Source organism: Diabrotica virgifera, chromosome 9 (assembly GCF_917563875.1).
Source record: "Diabrotica virgifera virgifera chromosome 9, PGI_DIABVI_V3a".
Lineage (NCBI taxonomy): Eukaryota > Metazoa > Arthropoda > Insecta > Coleoptera > Chrysomelidae > Diabrotica > Diabrotica virgifera.
The window spans coordinates 137,326,124-137,346,817 of NC_065451.1; the positions used below are offsets into that span (position 1 = coordinate 137,326,124).

A 20,694-nucleotide genomic window follows, 5' to 3' on the forward strand; every position below is an offset into this window, starting at 1 on the left:
TTTCAGAGAATATAAAAGAAGTGGTCATAGAAGTGGTCTTGATATCCGGATTTTTTCATATCCGGATCGGTCTGTCGCCACATTGATCTGGATATGGCAGGTTCTACTGTACTTTCAAGCTTTTCTGGTCTTCTATTACATACTTTGAATATTTCCGTCATACTGTATCGCCTCAGATCCTGTCTAACCTAATTTTTAATTTTTTTATCCAAAATTCTTAGTTCATTTTTGGTATGATGAAAATGTTTTGTGCTGTGGCTAAATTTTTTGTGTTTGTTTCCAGCACGAGGAGAGTATTTCTTTTCGGCTTCTTTCAATGTTGAAATATTGATTAAATTGAAACATTGTATAAAGAATTATAAATACATACCTAAAACTGTATTCTTTTGTAGGATCGAGCATAGTAGAAATAAGTTCCAATTCATCTGAAGGTTCTCCGACGCCGTTGATGAGTCGGATATTGAATAGATTAAGCTATTCACCATCTCCACCACCCTAAACTTGAAAATGGTAAGAATTGAATTGTGTTGATTACTAGAATGTATGAAGAAGAAAACGTTTCAGAGAATATAAAAGAAGTGGTCACAGAAGTGGTCTTGATATCCGGACTTTTTCATATCCGGATCGGTCTGTCGCCACATTGATCTGGATATGGCAGGTTCTACTGTACTTTCAAGCTTTTCTGGTCTTCTATTACATACTTTGAATATTTCCGTCATACTGTATCGCCTCAGATCCTGTCTAACCTAATTTTTAATTTTTCTATCCAAAATTCTTAGTTCATTTTTGGTATGATGAATAGGTTTTGTGCCGTGGCTAAATTTTTTGTTTTTGTTTCCAGCAGGAGAAGAGTATTTCTGTTCAGCTTCTTTCAATGTTGAAATATTGATTAAATTGAAACATTGTATAAAGAATTATAAATACATACCTAAAACTGTATTCTTTTGTAGGATCGAGCATAGTAGAAATAAGTTCCAATTCATCTGAAGGTTCTCCGACGCCGTTGATGCGTCGGATATTAAATAGATTAAGCTATTCACCATCTCCACCACCCTAAACTTGAAAATGATAAGAATTGAATTGAGTTGATTACTAGAATGTATGAAGAAGAAAACGTTTCAGAGACTATAAAAGAAGTAGTCACTGAAGTGGTCTTGATATCCGGATTTTTTCATATCCGGATCGGTCTGTCGCCACATTGATCTGGATATGGCAGGTTCTACTGTACTTTCAAGCTTTTCTGTTCTTCTATTACAAACTTTGAATATTTCCGTCATACTGTATCGCCTCAGATCCTGTCTAACCTAATTTTTAATTTTTTTATCCAAAATTCTTAGTTCGTTTTTGGTATGATAAAGATGTTTTGTGCTGTGGCTAAATTTTTTGTTTTTGTTTCCAGCACGAGGAGAGTATTTCTTTTCAGCTTCTTTCAATGTTGAACTATTGAATAAATTGAAACATTGTATAAAGAATTATAAATACATTCCTAAAACTGTATTCTTTTGTAGGATCGAGCATAGTAGAAATAAGTTCCAATTCATCTGAAGGTTCTCCGACGCCGTTGATGAGTCGGATATTAAATAGGTTAAGCTATTCACCATCTCCACCACCCTAAACTTGAAAATGGTAAGAATTGAATTGAGTTGATTACTAGAATGTATGAAGAAGAAAACGTTTCAGAGAATATAAAAGTGGTCATAGAAGTGGTCTTGATATCCGGATTTTTTCATATCCGGATCGGTCTGTCGCCACATTGATCTGGATATGGCAGGTTCTACTGTACTTTCAAGCTTTTCTGGTCTTCTATTACATACTTTGAATATTTCCGTCATACTGTATCGCCTCAGATCCTGTCTAACCTAATTTTTAATTTTTTTATCCAAAATTCTTAGTTCATTTTTGGTATGATGAAGATGTTTTGTGCTGTGGCTAAATTTTTTGTTTTTGTTTCCAGCATGAGGAGAGTATTTGTTTTCAGCTTCTTTCAATGTTGAAATATTTATTAAATTGAAACATTGTATAAAGAATTATAAATACATACCTAAAACTGTATTCTTTTGTAGGATCGAGCATAGTAGAAATAAGTTCCAATTCATCTGAAGGTTCTCCGACGCCGTTGATGCGTCGGATATTAAATAGATTAAGCTATTCACCATCTCCACCACCCCAAACTTGAAAATGGTAAGAATTGAATTGAGTTGATTACTAGAATGTATGAAGAAGAAAACGTTTCAGAGACTATAAAAGAAGTAGTCACTGAAGTGGTCTTGATATCCGGATTTTTTCATATCCGGATCGGTCTGTCGCCACATTGATCTGGATATGGCAGGTTCTACTGTACTTTCAAGCTTTTCTGTTCTTCTATTACAAACTTTGAATATTTCCGTCATACTGTATTTCCTCAGATCCTGTCTAACCTAATTTTTAATTTTTTTATCCAAAATTCTTAGTTCATTTTTGGTATGATGAAGATGTTTTGTGCCGTGGCTAAATTTTTTGTTTTTGTTTCCAGCAGAAGGAGAGTATTTATGTTCAGCTTCTTTCAATGTTGAAATATTGATTAAATTGAAACATTGTATAAAGAATTATAAATACATACCTAAAACTGTATTCTTTTGTAGGATCGAGCATAGTAGAAATAAGTTCCAATTCATCTGAAGGTTCTCCGACGCCGTTGATGCGTCGGATATTAAATAGATTAAGCTATTCACCATCTCCACCACCCTAAACTTGAAAATGGTAAGAATTGAATTGAGTTGATTACTAGAATGTATGAAGAAGAAAACGTTTCAGAGACTATAAAAGAAGTGGTCACAGAAGTGGTCTTGATATCCGGATTTTTTCATATCCGGATCGGTCTGTCGCCACATTGATCTGGATATGGCAGGTTCTACTGTACTTTCAAGCTCTTCTGGTCTTCTATTACATACTTTGAATATTTCCGTCATACTGTATCGCCTCAGATCCTGTCTAACCTAATTTTTAATTTTTCTATCTAAAATTCTTAGTTCATTTTTGGTATGATGAAGATGTTTTGTGCCGTGGCTAAATTTTTTGTTTTTGTTTCCAGCAGGAGAGTATTTCTGTTCAGCTTCTTTCAATGTTGAAATATTGATTAAATTGAAACATTGTATAAAGAATTATAAATACATACCTAAAACTGTATTCTTTTGTAGGATCGAGCATAGTAGAAATAAGTTCCAATTCATCTGAAGGTTCTCCGACGCCGTTGATGCGTCGGATATTAAATAGATTAAGCTATTCACCATCTCCACCACCCTAAACTTGAAAATGGTAAGAATTGAATTGAGTTGATTACTAGAATGTATGAAGAAGAAAACGTTTCAGAGACTATAAAAGAAGTGGTCACAGAAGTGGTCTTGATATCCGGATTTTTTCATATCCGGATCGGTCTGTCGCCACATTGATCTGGATATGGCAGGTTCTACTGTACTTTCAAGCTTTTCTGTTCTTCTATTACAAACTTTGAATATTTCCGTCATACTGTATCGCCTCAGATCCTGTCTAACCTAATTTTTAATTTTTTTATCCAAAATTCTTAGTTCGTTTTTGGTATGATGAAGATGTTTTGTGCTGTGGCTAAATTTTTTGTTTTTGTTTCCAGCACGAGGAGAGTATTTCTTTTCAGCTTCTTTCAATGTTGAAATATTGAATAAATTGAAACATTGTATAAAGAATTATAAATACATACCTAAAACTGTATTCTTTTGTAGGATCCAGCATAGTAGAAATAAGTTCCAATTCATCTGAAGGTTCTCCGACGCCGTTGATGCGTCGGATATTAAATAGATTAAGCTATTCACCATCTCCACCACCCTAAACTTGAAAATGGTAAGAATTGAATTGAGTTGATTACTAGAATGTATGAAGAAGAAAACGTTTCAGAGACTATAAAAGAAGTGGTCACAGAAGTGGTCTTGATATCCGGATTTTTTCATATCCGGATCGGTCTGTCGCCACATTGATCTGGATATGGCAGGTTCTACTGTACTTTCAAGCTTTTCTGTTCTTCTATTACATACTTTGAATATTTCCGTCATACTGTATCGCCTCAGATCCTGTCTAACCTAATTTTTAATTTTTTTATCCAAAATTCTTAGTTCGTTTTTGGTATGATGAAGATGTTTTGTGCTGTGGCTAAATTTTTTGTTTTTGTTTCCAGCACGAGGAGAGTATTTCTTTTCAGCTTCTTTCAATGTTGAAATATTGATTAAATTGAAACATTGTATAAAGAATTATAAATACATACCTAAAACTGTGTTCTTTTGTAGGATCGAGCATAGTAGAAATAAGTTCCAATTCATCTGAAGGTTCTCCGACGCCGTTGATGCGTCGGATATTAAATAGATTAAGCTATTCACCATCTCCACCACCCTAAACTTGAAAATGGTAAGAATTGAATTGAGTTGATTACTAGAATGTATGAAGAAGAAAACGTTTCAGAGACTATAAAAGAAGTGGTCACAGAAGTGGTCTTGATATCCGGATTTTTTCATATCCGGATCGGTCTGTCGCCACATTGATCTGGATATGGCAGGTTCTACTGTACTTTCAAGCTTTTCTGTTCTTCTATTACATACTTTGAATATTTCCGTCATACTGTATCGCCTCAGATCCTGTCTAACCTAATTCTTAATTTTTTTATCCAAAATTCTTAGTTCATTTTTGGTATGATGAATATGTTTTGTGCTGTGGCTAAATTTTTTGTGTTTGTTTCCAGCACGAGGAGAGTATTTCTTTTCAGCTTCTTTCAATGTTGAAATATTGATTAAATTGAAACATTGTATAAAGAATTATAAATACATACCTAAAACTGTATTCTTTTGTAGGATCGAGCATAGTAGAAATAAGTTCCAATTCATCTGAAGGTTCTCCGACGCCGTTGATGCGTCGGATATTAAATAGATTAAGCTATTCACCATCTCCACCACCCTAAACTTGAAAATGGTAAGAATTGAATTGAGTTGATTACTAGAATGTATGAAGAAGAAAACGTTTCAGAGACTATAAAAGAAGTGGTCACAGAAGTGGTCTTGATATCCGGATTTTTTCATATCCGGATCGGTCTGTCGCCACATTGATCTGGATATGGCAGGTTCTACTGTACTTTCAAGCTCTTCTGGTCTTCTATTACATACTTTGAATATTTCCGTCATACTGTATCGCCTCAGATCCTGTCTAGCCTAATTTTTAATTTTTCTATCTAAAATTCTTAGTTCATTTTTGGTATGATGAAGATGTTTTGTGCCGTGGCTAAATTTTTTGTTTTTGTTTCCAGCAGGAGAGTATTTCTGTTCAGCTTCTTTTAATGTTGAAATATTGATTAAATTGAAACATTGTATAAAGAATTATAAATACATACCTAAAACTGTATTCTTTTGTAGGATCGAGCATAGTAGAAATATGTTCCAATTCATCTGAAGGTTCTCCGACGCCGTTGATGCGTCGGATATTAAATAGATTAAGCTATTCACCATCTCCACCACCCTAAACTTGAAAATGGTAAGAATTGAATTGAGTTGATTACTAGAATGTATGAAGAAGAAAACGTTTCAGAGACTATAAAAGAAGTGGTCACAGAAGTGGTCTTGATATCCGGATTTTTTCATATCCGGATCGGTCTGTCGCCACATTGATCTGGATATGGCAGGTTCTACTGTACTTTCAAGCTTTTCTGTTCTTCTATTACAAACTTTGAATATTTCCGTCATACTGTATCGCCTCAGATCCTGTCTAACCTAATTTTTAATTTTTTTATCCAAAATTCTTAGTTCGTTTTTGGTATGATGAAGATGTTTTGTGCTGTGGCTAAATTTTTTGTTTTTGTTTCCAGCACGAGGAGAGCATTTCTTTTCAGCTTCTTTCAATGTTGAAATATTGAATAAATTGAAACATTGTATAAAGAATTATAAATACATACCTAAAACTGTATTCTTTTGTAGGATCCAGCATAGTAGAAATAAGTTCCAATTCATCTGAAGGTTCTCCGACGCCGTTGATGCGTCGGATATTAAATAGATTAAGCTATTCACCATCTCCACCACCCTAAACTTGAAAATGGTAAGAATTGAATTGAGTTGATTACTAGAATGTATGAAGAAGAAAACGTTTCAGAGACTATAAAAGAAGTGGTCACAGAAGTGGTCTTGATATCCGGATTTTTTCATATCCGGATCGGTCTGTCGCCACATTGATCTGGATATGGCAGGTTCTACTGTACTTTCAAGCTTTTCTGTTCTTCTATTACATACTTTGAATATTTCCGTCATACTGTATCGCCTCAGATCCTGTCTAACCTAATTTTTAATTTTTTTATCCAAAATTCTTAGTTCGTTTTTGGTATGATGAAGATGTTTTGTGCTGTGGCTAAATTTTTTGTTTTTGTTTCCAGCACGAGGAGAGTATTTCTTTTCAGCTTCTTTCAATGTTGAAATATTGATTAAATTGAAACATTGTATAAAGAATTATAAATACATACCTAAAACTGTATTCTTTTGTAGGATCGAGCATAGTAGAAATAAGTTCCAATTCATCTGAAGGTTCTCCGACGCCGTTGATGAGTCGGATATTAAATAGATTAAGCTATTCACCATCTCCACCACCCTAAACTTGAAAATGGTAAGAATTGAATTGAGTTGATTACTAGAATGTATGAAGAAGAAAACGTTTCAGAGAATATAAAAGAAGTGGTCACAGAAGTGGTCTTGATATCCGGATTTTTTCATATCCGAATCGGTCTGTCGCCACATTGATCTGGATATGGCAGGTTCTACTGTACTTTCAAGCTTTTCTGGTCTTCTATTACATACTTTGAATATTTCCGTCATACTGTATCGCCTCAGATCCTGTCTAACCTAATTTTTAATTTTGTTATCCAAAAGTCTTAGTTCATTTTTGGTATGGTGAAGATTTTTTGTGCTGTGGCTAAATTTTTTGTTTTTGTTTCCAGCACGAGGAGAGTATTTCTTTTCAGCTTCTTTCAATGTTGAAATATTGATTAAATTGAAACATTGTATAAAGAATTATAAATACATACCTAAAACTGTATTCTTTTGTAGGATCGAGCATAGTAGAAATAAGTTCCAATTCATCTGAAGGTTCTCCGACGCCGTTGATGAGTCGGATATTAAATAGATTAAGCTATTCACCATCTCCACCACCCTAAACTTGAAAACGGTAAGAATTGAATTGAGTTGATTACTAGAATGTATGAAGAAGAAAACGTTTCAGAGACTATAAAAGAAGTGGTCACAGAAGTGGTCTTGATAACCGGATTTTTTCATATCCGGATCGGTCTGTCGCCCACATTGATCTGGATATGGCAGGTTCTACTGTACTTTCAAGCTTTTCTGTTCTTCTATTACATACTTTGAATATTTCCGTCATACTGTATCGCCTCAGATCCTGTCTAACCTAATTCTTAATTTTTTTATCCAAAATTCTTAGTTCATTTTTGGTATGATGAATATGTTTTGTGCTATGGCTAAATTTTTTGTGTTTGTTTCCAGCACGAGGAGAGTATTTCTTTTCAGCTTCTTTCAATGTTGAAATATTGATTAAATTGAAACATTGTATAAAGAATTATAAATACATACCTAAAACTGTATTCTTTTGTAGGATCGAGCATAGTAGAAATAAGTTCCAATTCATCTGAAGGTTCTCCGACGCCGTTGATGAGTCGGATATTGAATAGATTAAGCTATTCACCATCTCCACCACCCTAAACTTGAAAATGGTAAGAATTGAATTGAGTTGATTACTAGAATGTATGAAGAAGAAAACGTTTCAGAGAATATAAAAGAAGTGGTCACAGAAGTGGTCTTGATATCCGGACTTTTTCATATCCGGATCGGTCTGTCGCCACATTGATCTGGATATGGCAGGTTCTACTGTACTTTCAAGCTTTTCTGGTCTTCTATTACATACTTTGAATATTTCCGTCATACTGTATCGCCTCAGATCCTGTCTAACCTAATTTTTAATTTTTTTATCCAAAATTCTTAGTTCATTTTTGGTATGATGAAAATGTTTTGTGCTGTGGCTAAATTTTTTGTGTTTGTTTCCAGCACGAGGAGAGTATTTCTTTTCGGCTTCTTTCAATGTTGAAATATTGATTAAATTGAAACATTGTATAAAGAATTATAAATACATACCTAAAACTGTATTCTTTTGTAGGATCGAGCATAGTAGAAATAAGTTCCAATTCATCTGAAGGTTCTCCGACGCCGTTGATGAGTCGGATATTGAATAGATTAAGCTATTCACCATCTCCACCACCCTAAACTTGAAAATGGTAAGAATTGAATTGAGTTGATTACTAGAATGTATGAAGAAGAAAACGTTTCAGAGACTATAAAAGAAGTGGTCACAGAAGTGGTCTTGATATCCGGATTTTTTCATATCCGGATCGGTCTGTCGCCACATTGATCTGGATATGGCAGGTTCTACTGTACTTTCAAGCTTTTCTGTTCTTCTATTACAAACTTTGAATATTTCCGTCATACTGTATCGCCTCAGATCCTGTCTAACCTAATTTTTAATTTTTTTATCCAAAATTCTTAGTTCGTTTTTGGTATGATGAAGATGTTTTGTGCTGTGGCTAAATTTTTTGTTTTTGTTTCCAGCACGAGGAGAGTATTTCTTTTCAGCTTCTTTCAATGTTGAAATATTGAATAAATTGAAACATTGTATAAAGAATTATAAATACATACCTAAAACTGTATTCTTTTGTAGGATCGAGCATAGTAGAAATAAGTTCCAATTCATCTGAAGGTTCTCCGACGCCGTTGATGCGTCGGATATTAAATAGATTAAGCTATTCACCATCTCCACCACCCTAAACTTGAAAATGGTAAGAATCGAATTGAGTTGATTACTAGAATGTATGAAGAAGAAAACGTTTCAGAGACTATAAAAGAAGTGGTCACAGAAGTGGTCTTGATATCCGGATTTTTTCATATCCGGATCGGTCTGTCGCCACATTGATCTGGATATGGCAGGTTCTACTGTACTTTCAAGCTTTTCTGTTCTTCTATTACATACTTTGAATATTTCCGTCATACTGTATCGCCTCAGATCCTGTCTAACCTAATTTTTAATTTTTTTATCCAAAATTCTTAGTTCGTTTTTGGTATGATGAAGATGTTTTGTGTTGTGGCTAAATTTTTTGTTTTTGTTTCCAGAACGAGGAGAGTATTTCTTTTCAGCTTCTTTCAATGTTGAAATATTGATTAAATTGAAACATTGTATAAAGAATTATAAATACATACCTAAAACTGTATTCTTTTGTAGGATCGAGCATAGTAGAAATAAGTTCCAATTCATCTGAAGGTTCTCCGACGCCGTTGATGAGTCGGATATTAAATAGATTAAGCTATTCACCATCTCCACCACCCTAAACTTGAAAATGGTAAGAATTGAATTGAGTTGATTACTAGAATGTATGAAGAAGAAAACGTTTCAGAGAATATAAAAGAAGTGGTCATAGAAGTGGTCTTGATATCTGGATTTTTTCATATCCGGATCGGTCTGTCGCCACATTGATCTGGATATGGCAGGTTCTACTGTACTTTCAAGCTTTTCTGGTCTTCTATTACATACTTTGAATATTTCCGTCATACTGTATCGCCTCAGATCCTGTCGAACCTAATTTTTAATTTTTTTATCCAAAATTCTTAGTTCATTTTTGGTATGATGAAGATGTTTTGTGCTGTGGCTAAATTTTTTGTTTTTGTTTCCAGCACGAGGAGAGTATTTCTTTTCAGCTTCTTTCAATGTTGAAATATGTATTAAATTGAAACATTGTATAAAGAATTATAAATACATACCTAAAACTGTATTCTTTTGTAGGATCGAGCATAGTAGAAATAAGTTCCAATTCATCTGAAGGTTCTCCGACGCCGTTGATGAGTCGGATATTAAATAGATTAAGCTATTCACCATCTCCACCACCCTAAACTTGAAAATGGTAAGAATTGAATTGAGTTGATTACTAGAATGTATGAAGAAGAAAACGTTTCAGAGAATATAAAAGAAGTGGTCACAGAAGTGGTCTTGATATCCGGATTTTTTCATATCCGAATCGGTCTGTCGCCACATTGATCTGGATATGGCAGGTTCTACTGTACTTTCAAGCTTTTCTGGTCTTCTATTACATACTTTGAATATTTCCGTCATACTGTATCGCCTCAGATCCTGTCTAACCTAATTTTTAATTTTTTTATCCAAAAGTCTTAGTTCATTTTTGGTATGGTGAAGATTTTTTGTGCTGTGGCTAAATTTTTTGTTTTTGTTTCCAGCACGAGGAGAGTATTTCTTTTCAGCTTCTTTCAATGTTGAAATATTGATTAAATTGAAACATTGTATAAAGAATTATAAATACATACCTAAAACTGTATTCTTTTGTAGGATCGAGCATAGTAGAAATAAGTTCCAATTCATCTGAAGGTTCTCCGACGCCGTTGATGAGTCGGAGATTAAATAGATTAAGCTATTCACCATCTCCACCACCCTAAACTTGAAAGCGGTAAGAATTGAATTGAGTTGATTACTAGAATGTATGAAGAAGAAAACGTTTCAGAGACTATAAAAGAAGTGGTCACAGAAGTGGTCTTGATAACCGGATTTTTTCATATCCGGATCGGTCTGTCGCCCACATTGATCTGGATATGGCAGGTTCTACTGTACTTTCAAGCTTTTCTGTTCTTCTATTACATACTTTGAATATTTCCGTCATACTGTATCGCCTGAGATCCTGTCTAACCTAATTTTTAATTTTTTTATCCAAAATTCTTAGTTCATTTTTGGTATGATGAAGATGTTTTGTGCTGTGGCTAAATTTTTTGTGTTTGTTTCCAGCACGAGAAGAGTATTTCTTTTCAGCTTCTTTCAATGTTGAAATATTGATTAAATTGAAACATTGTATAAAGAATTATAAATACATACCTAAAACTGTATTCTTTTGTAGGATCGAGCATAGTAGAAATAAGTTCCAATTCATCTGAAGGTTCTCCGACGCCGTTGATGAGTCGGATATTAAATAGATTAAGCTATTCACCATCTCCTCCACCCTAAACTTGAAATTGGTAAGAATTGAATTGAGTTGATTACTAGAATGTATGAAGAAGAAAACGTTTCAGAGACTATAAAAGAAGTGGTCACAGAAGTGGTCTTGATATCCGGATTTTTTCATATCCGGATCGGTCTGTCGCCACATTGATCTGGATATGGCAGGTTCTACTGTACTTTCAAGCTTTTCTGTTCTTCTATTACATACTTTGAATATTTCCGTCATACTGTATCGCCTCAGATCCTGTCTAACCTAATTTTTAATTTTTTTATCCAAAATTCTTAGTTCGTTTTTGGTATGATGAAGATGTTTTGTGCTGTGGCTAAATTTTTTGTTTTTGTTTCCAGCACGAGGAGAGTATTTCTTTTCAGCTTCTTTCAATGTTGAAATATTGATTAAATTGAAAAATTGTATAAAGAATTATAAATACATACCTAAAACTGTATTCTTTTGTAGGATCGAGCATAGTAGAAATAAGTTCCAATTCATCTGAAGGTTCTCCGACGCCGTTGATGCGTCGGATATTAAATAGATTAAGCTATTCACCATCTCCACCACCCTAAACTTGAAAATGGTAAGAATTGAATTGACTTGATTACTAGAATGTATGAAGAAGAAAACGTTTCAGAGACTATAAAAGAAGTGGTCACAGAAGTGGTCTTGATATCCGGATTTTTTCATATCCGGATCGGTCTGTCGCCACATTGATCTGGATATGGCAGGTTCTACTGTAGTCAGGATTTGTGTAAAATCAGATGACCCACGAAATCGTGTTCTTGGAGATCGAGGAAGACAAGCAAGAACGAAAACCGTCAGATCTGTTATAAATATACCAGGGGAAGTATAATGTTCTAGAGAGGAATTATGATCCGTAAAAAAACTTTAATTTTCATCCAATCAACTTTAACTGCTTACATGTATGTATGTTAATAAGGAAGACAAGCAAGAACGAAAACCGTCAGATCTGTTATAAATATACCAGGGGAAGTATAATGTTCTAGAGAGGAATTATGATCCGTAAAAAAACTTTAATTTTCATCCAATCAACTTTAACTGCTTACATGTATGTTAATAAGGAAGACAAGCAAGAACGAAAACCGTCAGATCTGTTACAAATATACCAGGGGAAGTATAATGTTCTAGAGAGGAATTATGATCCGTAAAAAAACTTTAATTTTCATCCAATCAACTTTAACTGCTTACATGTATGTATGTTAATAAGGAAGACAAGCAAGAACGAAAACCGTCAGATCTGTTACGAATATACCAGGGGAAGTATAATGTTCTAGAGAGGAATTATGATCCGTAAAAAAACTTTAATTTTCATCCAATCAACTTTAACTGCTTACATGTATGTATGTTAATAACCTGTAGTTAGGCTGTGGAGAGGTGCAACAGGAAAACATTTTATTTTTCTGCATGATAATGGACCTTCACATACCATTAGAGTGACCAGAGACTCATTGAAGCAGAAGGTATCCCTTGTTTGGAGTGGCTATCCCCGAGCTTAACCATATAGAGTATTATGCTTGGGATATAGTGGGATATGCTTAAAAGAAAAATTAGAGCTCGCCGGGATAATCCACAAAACACCGCACGGCTAGTACAAGCTGCTTTTGAAGGATGGAGCAACCTACCACAACTAAATGATGATAATTTGATTAGGAGTGCGCCCGCGTAAACTGAAGCTTACATAAGGAGTAGAGGTGTTAACACTGACTACTGAAAACCCTAAAAAACACAAAACAAATAAATGAAAACAATTTAAACAGTATTCGTTTTACATTGAAATTTTTTATATTGGCTTTAAAACAACTAGTTTCAATTTGTTTGTCAATTACTTTATTGTTTTTTTAATTCTTATGCATTTTTTGTTATTAAATTGCTTTAAAATAAATATTGTTTGACTTCGTGTGTTCGTTTTTTTTTAATTCGCACGAAGTAAGAAATATCAGATGATTCCATATAAGTTTGGTTGTGAGTAGGGTAATTCGAGGATAGATGGCGTAGGTTTTTTAATTTGATGTTTCTAAATGTTAGAGTAGAATCAGTGTTAATTTTTTTACCAAACCTTTATTGAGTTTAGAAACATGTAATAAGTAATAAAATGCATTAAAAAATAAAACTTATAATTCACAAATGAAATAAAAATAGTTAGCAAAAACCATCTCCCCCACAGTGTTGAGGTGAGATGGCCTACAGCGTTGAGGTGAGATGGCGCAACAAAAAAAGTGTTTTAGCCAAAATGCCATTTTGTTTTGCACATAACAACGCCAGAGTCGAGGCAAAAGTTCACAAACTTGGAGCAGGAATCGTGAAACCATTTGGAACAATTTTAATTTTGTTTGGGATAAAAACCATTATTTGTTTGGGAATATATTTCGCCACAACCGGTGCAAGCCTGGTCATCGTCATCCATAGCATCTGAAGAGTCATCCAATGTAGGTGCCTGTAGATCTTCGTCTGAGGATGATTCGCTTTTGAAAGCTCTCTTAGTTTCCTTTTTGGTCACTTTTGGCTTCTTCAACACTGGTTTTAATTTAATGGTTTCTTTCTCCCTTTTCTTAGACGCTTTGTTAAGTTTTTCGCCAATGGTTGTCTTTGCAGTTAAAATTTCCGCTGGCTGCTTGCTTTTTTTTCGAACCGAATTAACGCTGGCGGAAACAATTGGAACGGATGAGATTATATCTAGCATTTTTCCAGGGGTATTTTTAACGGGGGTATTTGCGTTAGTTTCTGCAACTGATTCATTTTGTTCTTCTGGTTAAGAATCATCTTCAGTCTGCCAACTGCAGCAAGGTTGTTGATCATCATCAGATACAGGCTTGTTGACACTTTGGGAACTGCTTTCTGGGATCTCTTTATTTTTACCTGCATCAGGAACGACAGGAACCTCAAATACAATACTATTTTCTATTAAGGATTAAATGGCACAATTCTAGTAGCTTTGAATGCCGAAGTTCCATTACTTACAGTTGCAGACTTGTTCCATCCTTCAGCAAGTAACTTTCCAAATTGCAGTCTAGTGAGCTTTCGTCCTTGATTATTTTTAATGGATAAATTGCAAGGTGAGTAGTAGTTTAACTTTAACGATCTGAAAAAACACCTATGTAGTGGTTGTAAGAATTGTGTCGTATGACTTGGTAACACAGTATTCTAGCATATGAACGTTACTCTGCCCTACTAAGCTGAAAGGTCCTATCTACCAATTGAGGTATTTTGAGAAAAATGCAATTAACTTTAATTGGCTGCGCCATCTGTAATATTAATGATATCAAGCTGTAATTTTGAATGAACTTGATCTATGTATATACAATTTATGGGATAATCCACGGAAGTAATTAGTTTAAGGCTTACATGAGTTTTGATAGATAGGACAGTTTAGCTTAGGATTTAATTAAAAATCACAGATAGGACAAGATTTTTTATATCAAACTTTTATTGAACTTATAACGAGACATTGTTTTACATATAAAAAAACTTAATATAGCCCTCTAATGTAAAAAAAATTTAAAATTATCCATTTTCTTCCTCTTCAGCTGCATCGCCTACCGGTAATTCTTCCCAAAAGTTTCTCCTGTTGCCTGGAATTATATCTTGCAGGTTATTTAACAAATGTTGCTTTCTCTCTTGACTAATTCCTCGGTTAGATGTTCGTGAGGGTGGAATTGTCACACCAGTTTTAAATGCACCCGCAGTTAAAAAGTTGAGTTCTATCAAATCTTCTGCGTCATACGAGTTTTTATATTTTAACGTTTTCTCGCCCCTCGTAAAAATTGCGAGCGAAATATTATTGAGATAGCAGCGTGGTGTTAACTTTTGTAATTTGTATTTTGAACTTAAATCTGTCCACTTATAGAAATTTCTAATCTCTAGTGCTGCAACATCGGTCTGTTTTGTTGAATTTAGAACACATTGAACATAGTCATTAAAATCCCAAACAGTTTTGGCCCTCTTTAATGATTTTTCTACCTGGTGGTGAAAATGGTCCGCAGACATAAACGTGTGTCCGCGCTCAAAGTATTTAATGGTTAATTGTTTAAGGTTAACTTCTGTAGCATTTACTATATAGATGAAAAAACTGAACAAACACCAATTCTTGTTCTGCGCAGAGCAATTATCCAGCCAAATTGTTATGGATTCTTTATCCCTGTTTTTTAGGAAGAATGCGTAGAAACTAGACACTATATCTTCTTTTTTTCTTCCCGATATTCCTTCGTGCCACAGAATTCCTAAAGGACGGACGTTTCTACCCTTCCCGACAGCAACAAAACTTTCGTTAAAAGCAATTATGCGCCTAGTAAAAATTACTTCTTTAAACATATCTGCTCTTGGAAGCATTATCACTTTCTGAAGATCTGCTGAAACTATGAGATCTGATGATTTTAGTTGTGACTCCGCATCTTTTTCATACTCTTTTCTGGCAGTAATATATTTATTTCTGTGAGATACATAGTTTTCACACACTACACAATTGTCTATTGGACTAATATGATTGGCTTCGGTCTTATGGAGATTATGGTCATTTATCACTTCTGAACACTTCAGCATGCATGTGTTTTTATTACAGGATTGTTTTATTTTGTGGTCACTAGCAACAGATGATAATTTCTGCTTTTTCTTTCAGCAGGTGGTTTCTCATTTTTTGTTCTCTTTCTAATTGTTCCCTTTTTGGTGTACATGTTAGCGTGATTGTTTTCAGCAATGTCTATGGATGAAGTGACCATGTAGTCGACCATAGGCTTCACTAATTGATAAACAGACGCATCTTCTTTAACTAAACTTTCCTCATCAGACATAGCTGGAGTGTGGGACAGGTAGTCGTCATTTTCATCACTAATACAGCCTTCTTCTGAAAGCGAGGACTCGCTACAAAAATCGTCTTGCTTTGGATCGTAGTCGGGATCATTATTAACAGTTTTGGTATTGACAAGCCTTTTATTTGCATGTAGACGTTCTCTTAATTTTTTATTTAAGGCAATACTAACCATGTGACGGCCACGGCTGCTGGAAGCGTTGGTGGTCATACTAAAATAAAAAAACGATACTTTATATTTATATACTTTTAATAGGTTACTAAATAACTACAACTAACCTAATTACTGCAATCATGGTTAAATTTCATAAACACTAAAAGTGCTAAAACAGGAGTACCTATATAATGTGCAGCGTGTTCTTAAATTAATCAGTAATAGAATCATTTACGGATTATATCTAAAGTGCAGCGTTATCTAAAGTAAAGCGAGTTTTGTATGTTGGAAATTTTGTAGTTACATTTACAATAAGTTCCAGTTCCAGCACAGTAAATGTAATGAAAATAAAAACGTAAATAAATATAAGATGCACTTAAAACAGTCATAAAGGTACTTTTATCTAGCACAATAAATAATAATGATTATTAGTATACTTACTTCGAGGTATAAATCAAATTCTCTACACTAAAAACTGATATTATGGCAAACAAGCACTTTCGATTTTTAGGTTATATTGTTTTAAGGTGCAATGCTGAATTTGTCCTGTCTGTCACTTAGGACGTGCTAGATTTTGGGTTGCATAACATATTGCAATACTGACTGTCCTATCTGTTACAATAGGACAATTCAGGTTTGTAAAGATCAGATAGGACGTAATGCTTAGTAATCAGGTTTTAGTTTGAACTTAGGACAACAAGCATCACTTCAGAACAGCTATTTAATGCTACATAGGACAGCTCAGCGTTGAAAGAAAGATAAATAATGCTTCTCACTACCACTCGGTACCGTTAGGACAAAACTCTGATTTTGTCAGTTAGGACCTTTCAGCTTAGCAGGGCAGTACTGTAGTGTGAAGCATGACCATCAAGCTGTAACAAAACTACTCCCGTCGATTTTTTGGGGACGAACTGATCTTTCAGCCACTGAAAGAATGTCACTGTTGACATAGGCTGATATTTCCGACATGTAGACCAAGGATCCCGGAGGCATCCCATCCTCGAACTCTTGCTCTTTTCCCATTCATTACGCAGGTTAGCGGACAAAAAACGCCTTCCACGTTACAACAGGCTATAACGGTGATGGTTTCTCTCTTTTCGCCAGAGCTGATATTTGCGATGTTTTTAGATCCTTTCTTAACAACAACATGACCTGGCCTATTATTCAGTTGTAAACCCGTCTCATCCATATTGTAAATGTGTCCAGGTTTATTCAAAAGATCGTTCTCGGTTAGAGTATTTTCTAGCAGATGAAGAGCAGTCTCAATATCTTTTTTGTTCATACAATCATACCCAAGGATCTATTAATGGATACCCCTTCTGCTTTTCTCACTGACAGCCTTGGGTCTCTGCAGAAATAACTGCAGCCACGGAAAACCAGCAAATCTCAACTCCTTACTAAAATGATGTTTAATGTCCAGCTGTTCGGCCAATTGGAAAGTCATACTTCGTACATCGGTTCGAGTAGGAGAAACCCCGTTTTTGAAGTTTTAGGATATGTTCGACCAACTTTTTTTCACCAATTTCGCCTAACGTGGAGGAGGGTCTAAGAGGGTCTTTCTTTGTATTGTCACTCAATTTTCTTCTTCGTAGAGTGGTTGCCGGTACCCCAAAATTTCGAGCAGCCACATTAACACCCATTCTATTTTCATTGGCAGCTTGAATGGCTTCGGCAAATTGTTGTTCTCTCCAACTCGCCCTGGAACAAACTTCCAATACGCTTGTATTTGGTTGGCATACTGAAAAGAAGAGGAATTATTAGTGAGCCATCTCACCTCAAAAATAAGTGAACCGTCTATCCTCGTTGTGAGAAGTGAGATGGCGCACCTCAAAAATCAAACACGTTTGGAAATATGCACAATTTTGAGGTTAGGTATATATGAAAACTTAAATGTATTTACGGATACTGTGACTAAAATTATTATTAAATTTAAAGTCCAATAACACAAAGAAAGAATTCGAAAAAATACTTTTGTACTGTCCGAATCACGTATAAATTATTATTGAAGTAGATATTTTATCCGATGAGCACAAACGGTATGGCGGCTGATTTGATATGAACTAAACTACGCCAGAGCGCAGCTGCTTTCATTCTAACATTAGCGGCGGCGCTGTAAAACCATTGCGCCATCTCACCTTCTGCGCCATCTGCCTTCGAATTACCCTATAGGTACTTTATAATAATATGTTTTTTATAACTTTTGTATTTTAAAATTTTAATAAATTTTATAACTTTTGGTAAATAAAAGTTTTTGAATAATCAATGACTTGAACAAATAAACATGGATTATGGATTGTTTATTATTAATTAAAGCGGGAAGGTTCCCGGTAGCATATTTACAGATGCTCCTATACGACGGCACCAGAGTGCCGAAAGCGGTTAGCCTTTGATATACACATACACTATTACGCTACAAACCCTCATTGATTTATGAACCCATTAACAGGACCGCCGGGAGAGACGAGTGGGCCCCGGTAAGAAGTGAAGAGCGAAAAAAATTGTTTAATTTTTATAAAAATAAAATTATCAATAATAAATAATAAGAAACATTTCAAATATAACTTTTATTAAATTTTGAATATATTTTTGTAATAGTCAAAATATTTACATTATCGGTGCTTTTCGATTGGCAAAGATGTCTATAATTTTCGGAAAATCGTATGTTTTTACCAAATCATTCTGAATGCACAAAGTTGCTAGTTGCTAGGCTAGTTACCCGATCCTGTTTCATTGTAGATCTCACAGCATTGTTTATGCGAGAAAGAAAACTAAAGGTGGACATTCACATTCACGGTTATGCCATCGCGTCAAATGGCGTGATATACCCACAGTCAAATTTTGATCGTGAGTGTTGAATCATGATTGTTTTTTTGGCGTGATGCCAAAATCCATACTTCCATTCGCTTCATCCATCGCGTCATGCCGTTGCTTGACGCCAAGCCATCATGCAGTCTGCTCGTGAGTGGCGATACACCGCGTCATGCCATCGCACCACCCTCCGTCAATGTCCAAACTCACGTCCATTTTTCGTTCATTTTACACTGGGTTCTTCTTCGGAATCTGACATTGTGCGTCTTCACCGAACCACGTCAAATACGAAATGATAAACAATTTGGAGTGGTCATGAATGAGCTATGATTTTGGCGTCAATCCATTTGACTGAAGCCATTTGGCGTGGCTCGAAGTGGATTTACCGTGAATGCCCAGCTTAATCCGCCGTTACACGGGTCTTGTATTGTGACGTGGTTGCACGCGTATGAGCGTCGCCCTCACCTACATCAATTCGACTTATTTCGAGGAAGAATGAATGTCAACATGTATAAATATAAAATGGGTTGCACTCACATATTATAAAAAGTCTCGTAAACCATTTTTTTTATTAATTTAACAAAACAAAAGTAAAAATAATATAGATCAAAAGCAAGTTTTCTTCATTTTCAATTTCAGCAAGCCACTGAAGTAATTGACGTTCTTTAAGCGAATTCATTTTACTAAAAATACAAATTAAAATTAACAACTGTTCTGAAGCTATTTGTGGCATTTATGTAATTAACTATTAATATTTTGTATTTTAATAACGACGTCCGAGGTGGAATTCGAAACGTCGATAAAATCAATTTTTCAAGTTAAATTGTGGCTTATTTCCCAATTAGAATAGGTAAAGAATTTGAAAATGGGTTCTTAACCAGTGGCGCACCTAGAATTTTCCGGGGGGGTTGGTTTGGGCACCGGAAGTTTTTTGTTATTTGTGAAAGACAAGTTACATTTTCCTACTTTCTTTTATATATGCTTGGAAGCATAGCATATGCAGATGATTTGTTGTTGATCATAGATGCAAACTCAAGAAGAGAATTAGAAAATAAATCAAATAAAGTATTAATAAGAGTAAATGATTGGATGAATAAAGTAAAATTAACAATATCAGATTCAAAAACAACATATAGTTTAATAAAAGGAAATTTAGAAAGAGATCCAATTATAAAAATTAGAGGGAAAATAATAAAAAGAAAAATGGAAACAAGATAATTAGGTATTATAATAGACGAACAAAAATTATTTACAAAACACATGAGTTGTGTCTGTGAAAAGGCAACAAAGATCATGCATAGCATTGCTAGTCTAGCACCGAAGGAATATAGAATTTCGTTCCGACAGATGAGAATATACCTAAGTACAATACTTGCATCAATTGTAGGGTACGGTTCAAGTGTATGGGCATATAGATTAATTAATAAATAAAAAAAATGCAGAAAAATTAAATAGAGCTCAGAGAGGATTTCTTGTAAGAATGACGGGAGCATTTGGAACAACTGCAACACAGGCACTCACAGTTTTAACTGGAGTAATGCCAATGCATTTAGAAACACAAAAAAGAGCATGTAATTATTGGTTAAAAAAAGAAAAATATGAAAAAATAATACAAATAATAGGATTAGATATAAGAAATAAAAGAGAATTAAAAGAAATAATAAATAGAAAAAGACAAAATGAATGGGAAAATTCAACAAAATCTAGACGTTTATACAATTTTATACCAATATTAGAAAACATTCCAAATTATTTTAATCCAAAACAAGGATTAGTACACTTTTTAACAGGACATGGACCGTACCCAACATATTTGGAAAGATTTAA

General features: G+C 34.5%; 1 protein-coding gene across 1 annotated transcript; it reads right to left on the bottom strand.

Moving 5' to 3' along the window:
• Positions 1 to 14,605: 14,605 nt before the first annotated feature.
• LOC126891429 (uncharacterized) lies at positions 14,606 to 15,640 on the bottom strand. Its single transcript, XM_050660604.1, has one exon. The coding sequence runs from the start codon at positions 15,638 to 15,640 to the stop codon at positions 14,606 to 14,608; it is 1,035 nt and encodes a 344-aa protein (XP_050516561.1).
• Between the last annotated feature and the right edge of the window lie 5,054 nt (positions 15,641 to 20,694).

Coding starts and splice junctions, on each gene's coding strand:
- LOC126891429 (XM_050660604.1), bottom strand. CDS start 15,640: ATGCTGAAGTGTTCAGAAGTGATAAATGACCATAATCTCCATAAGACC.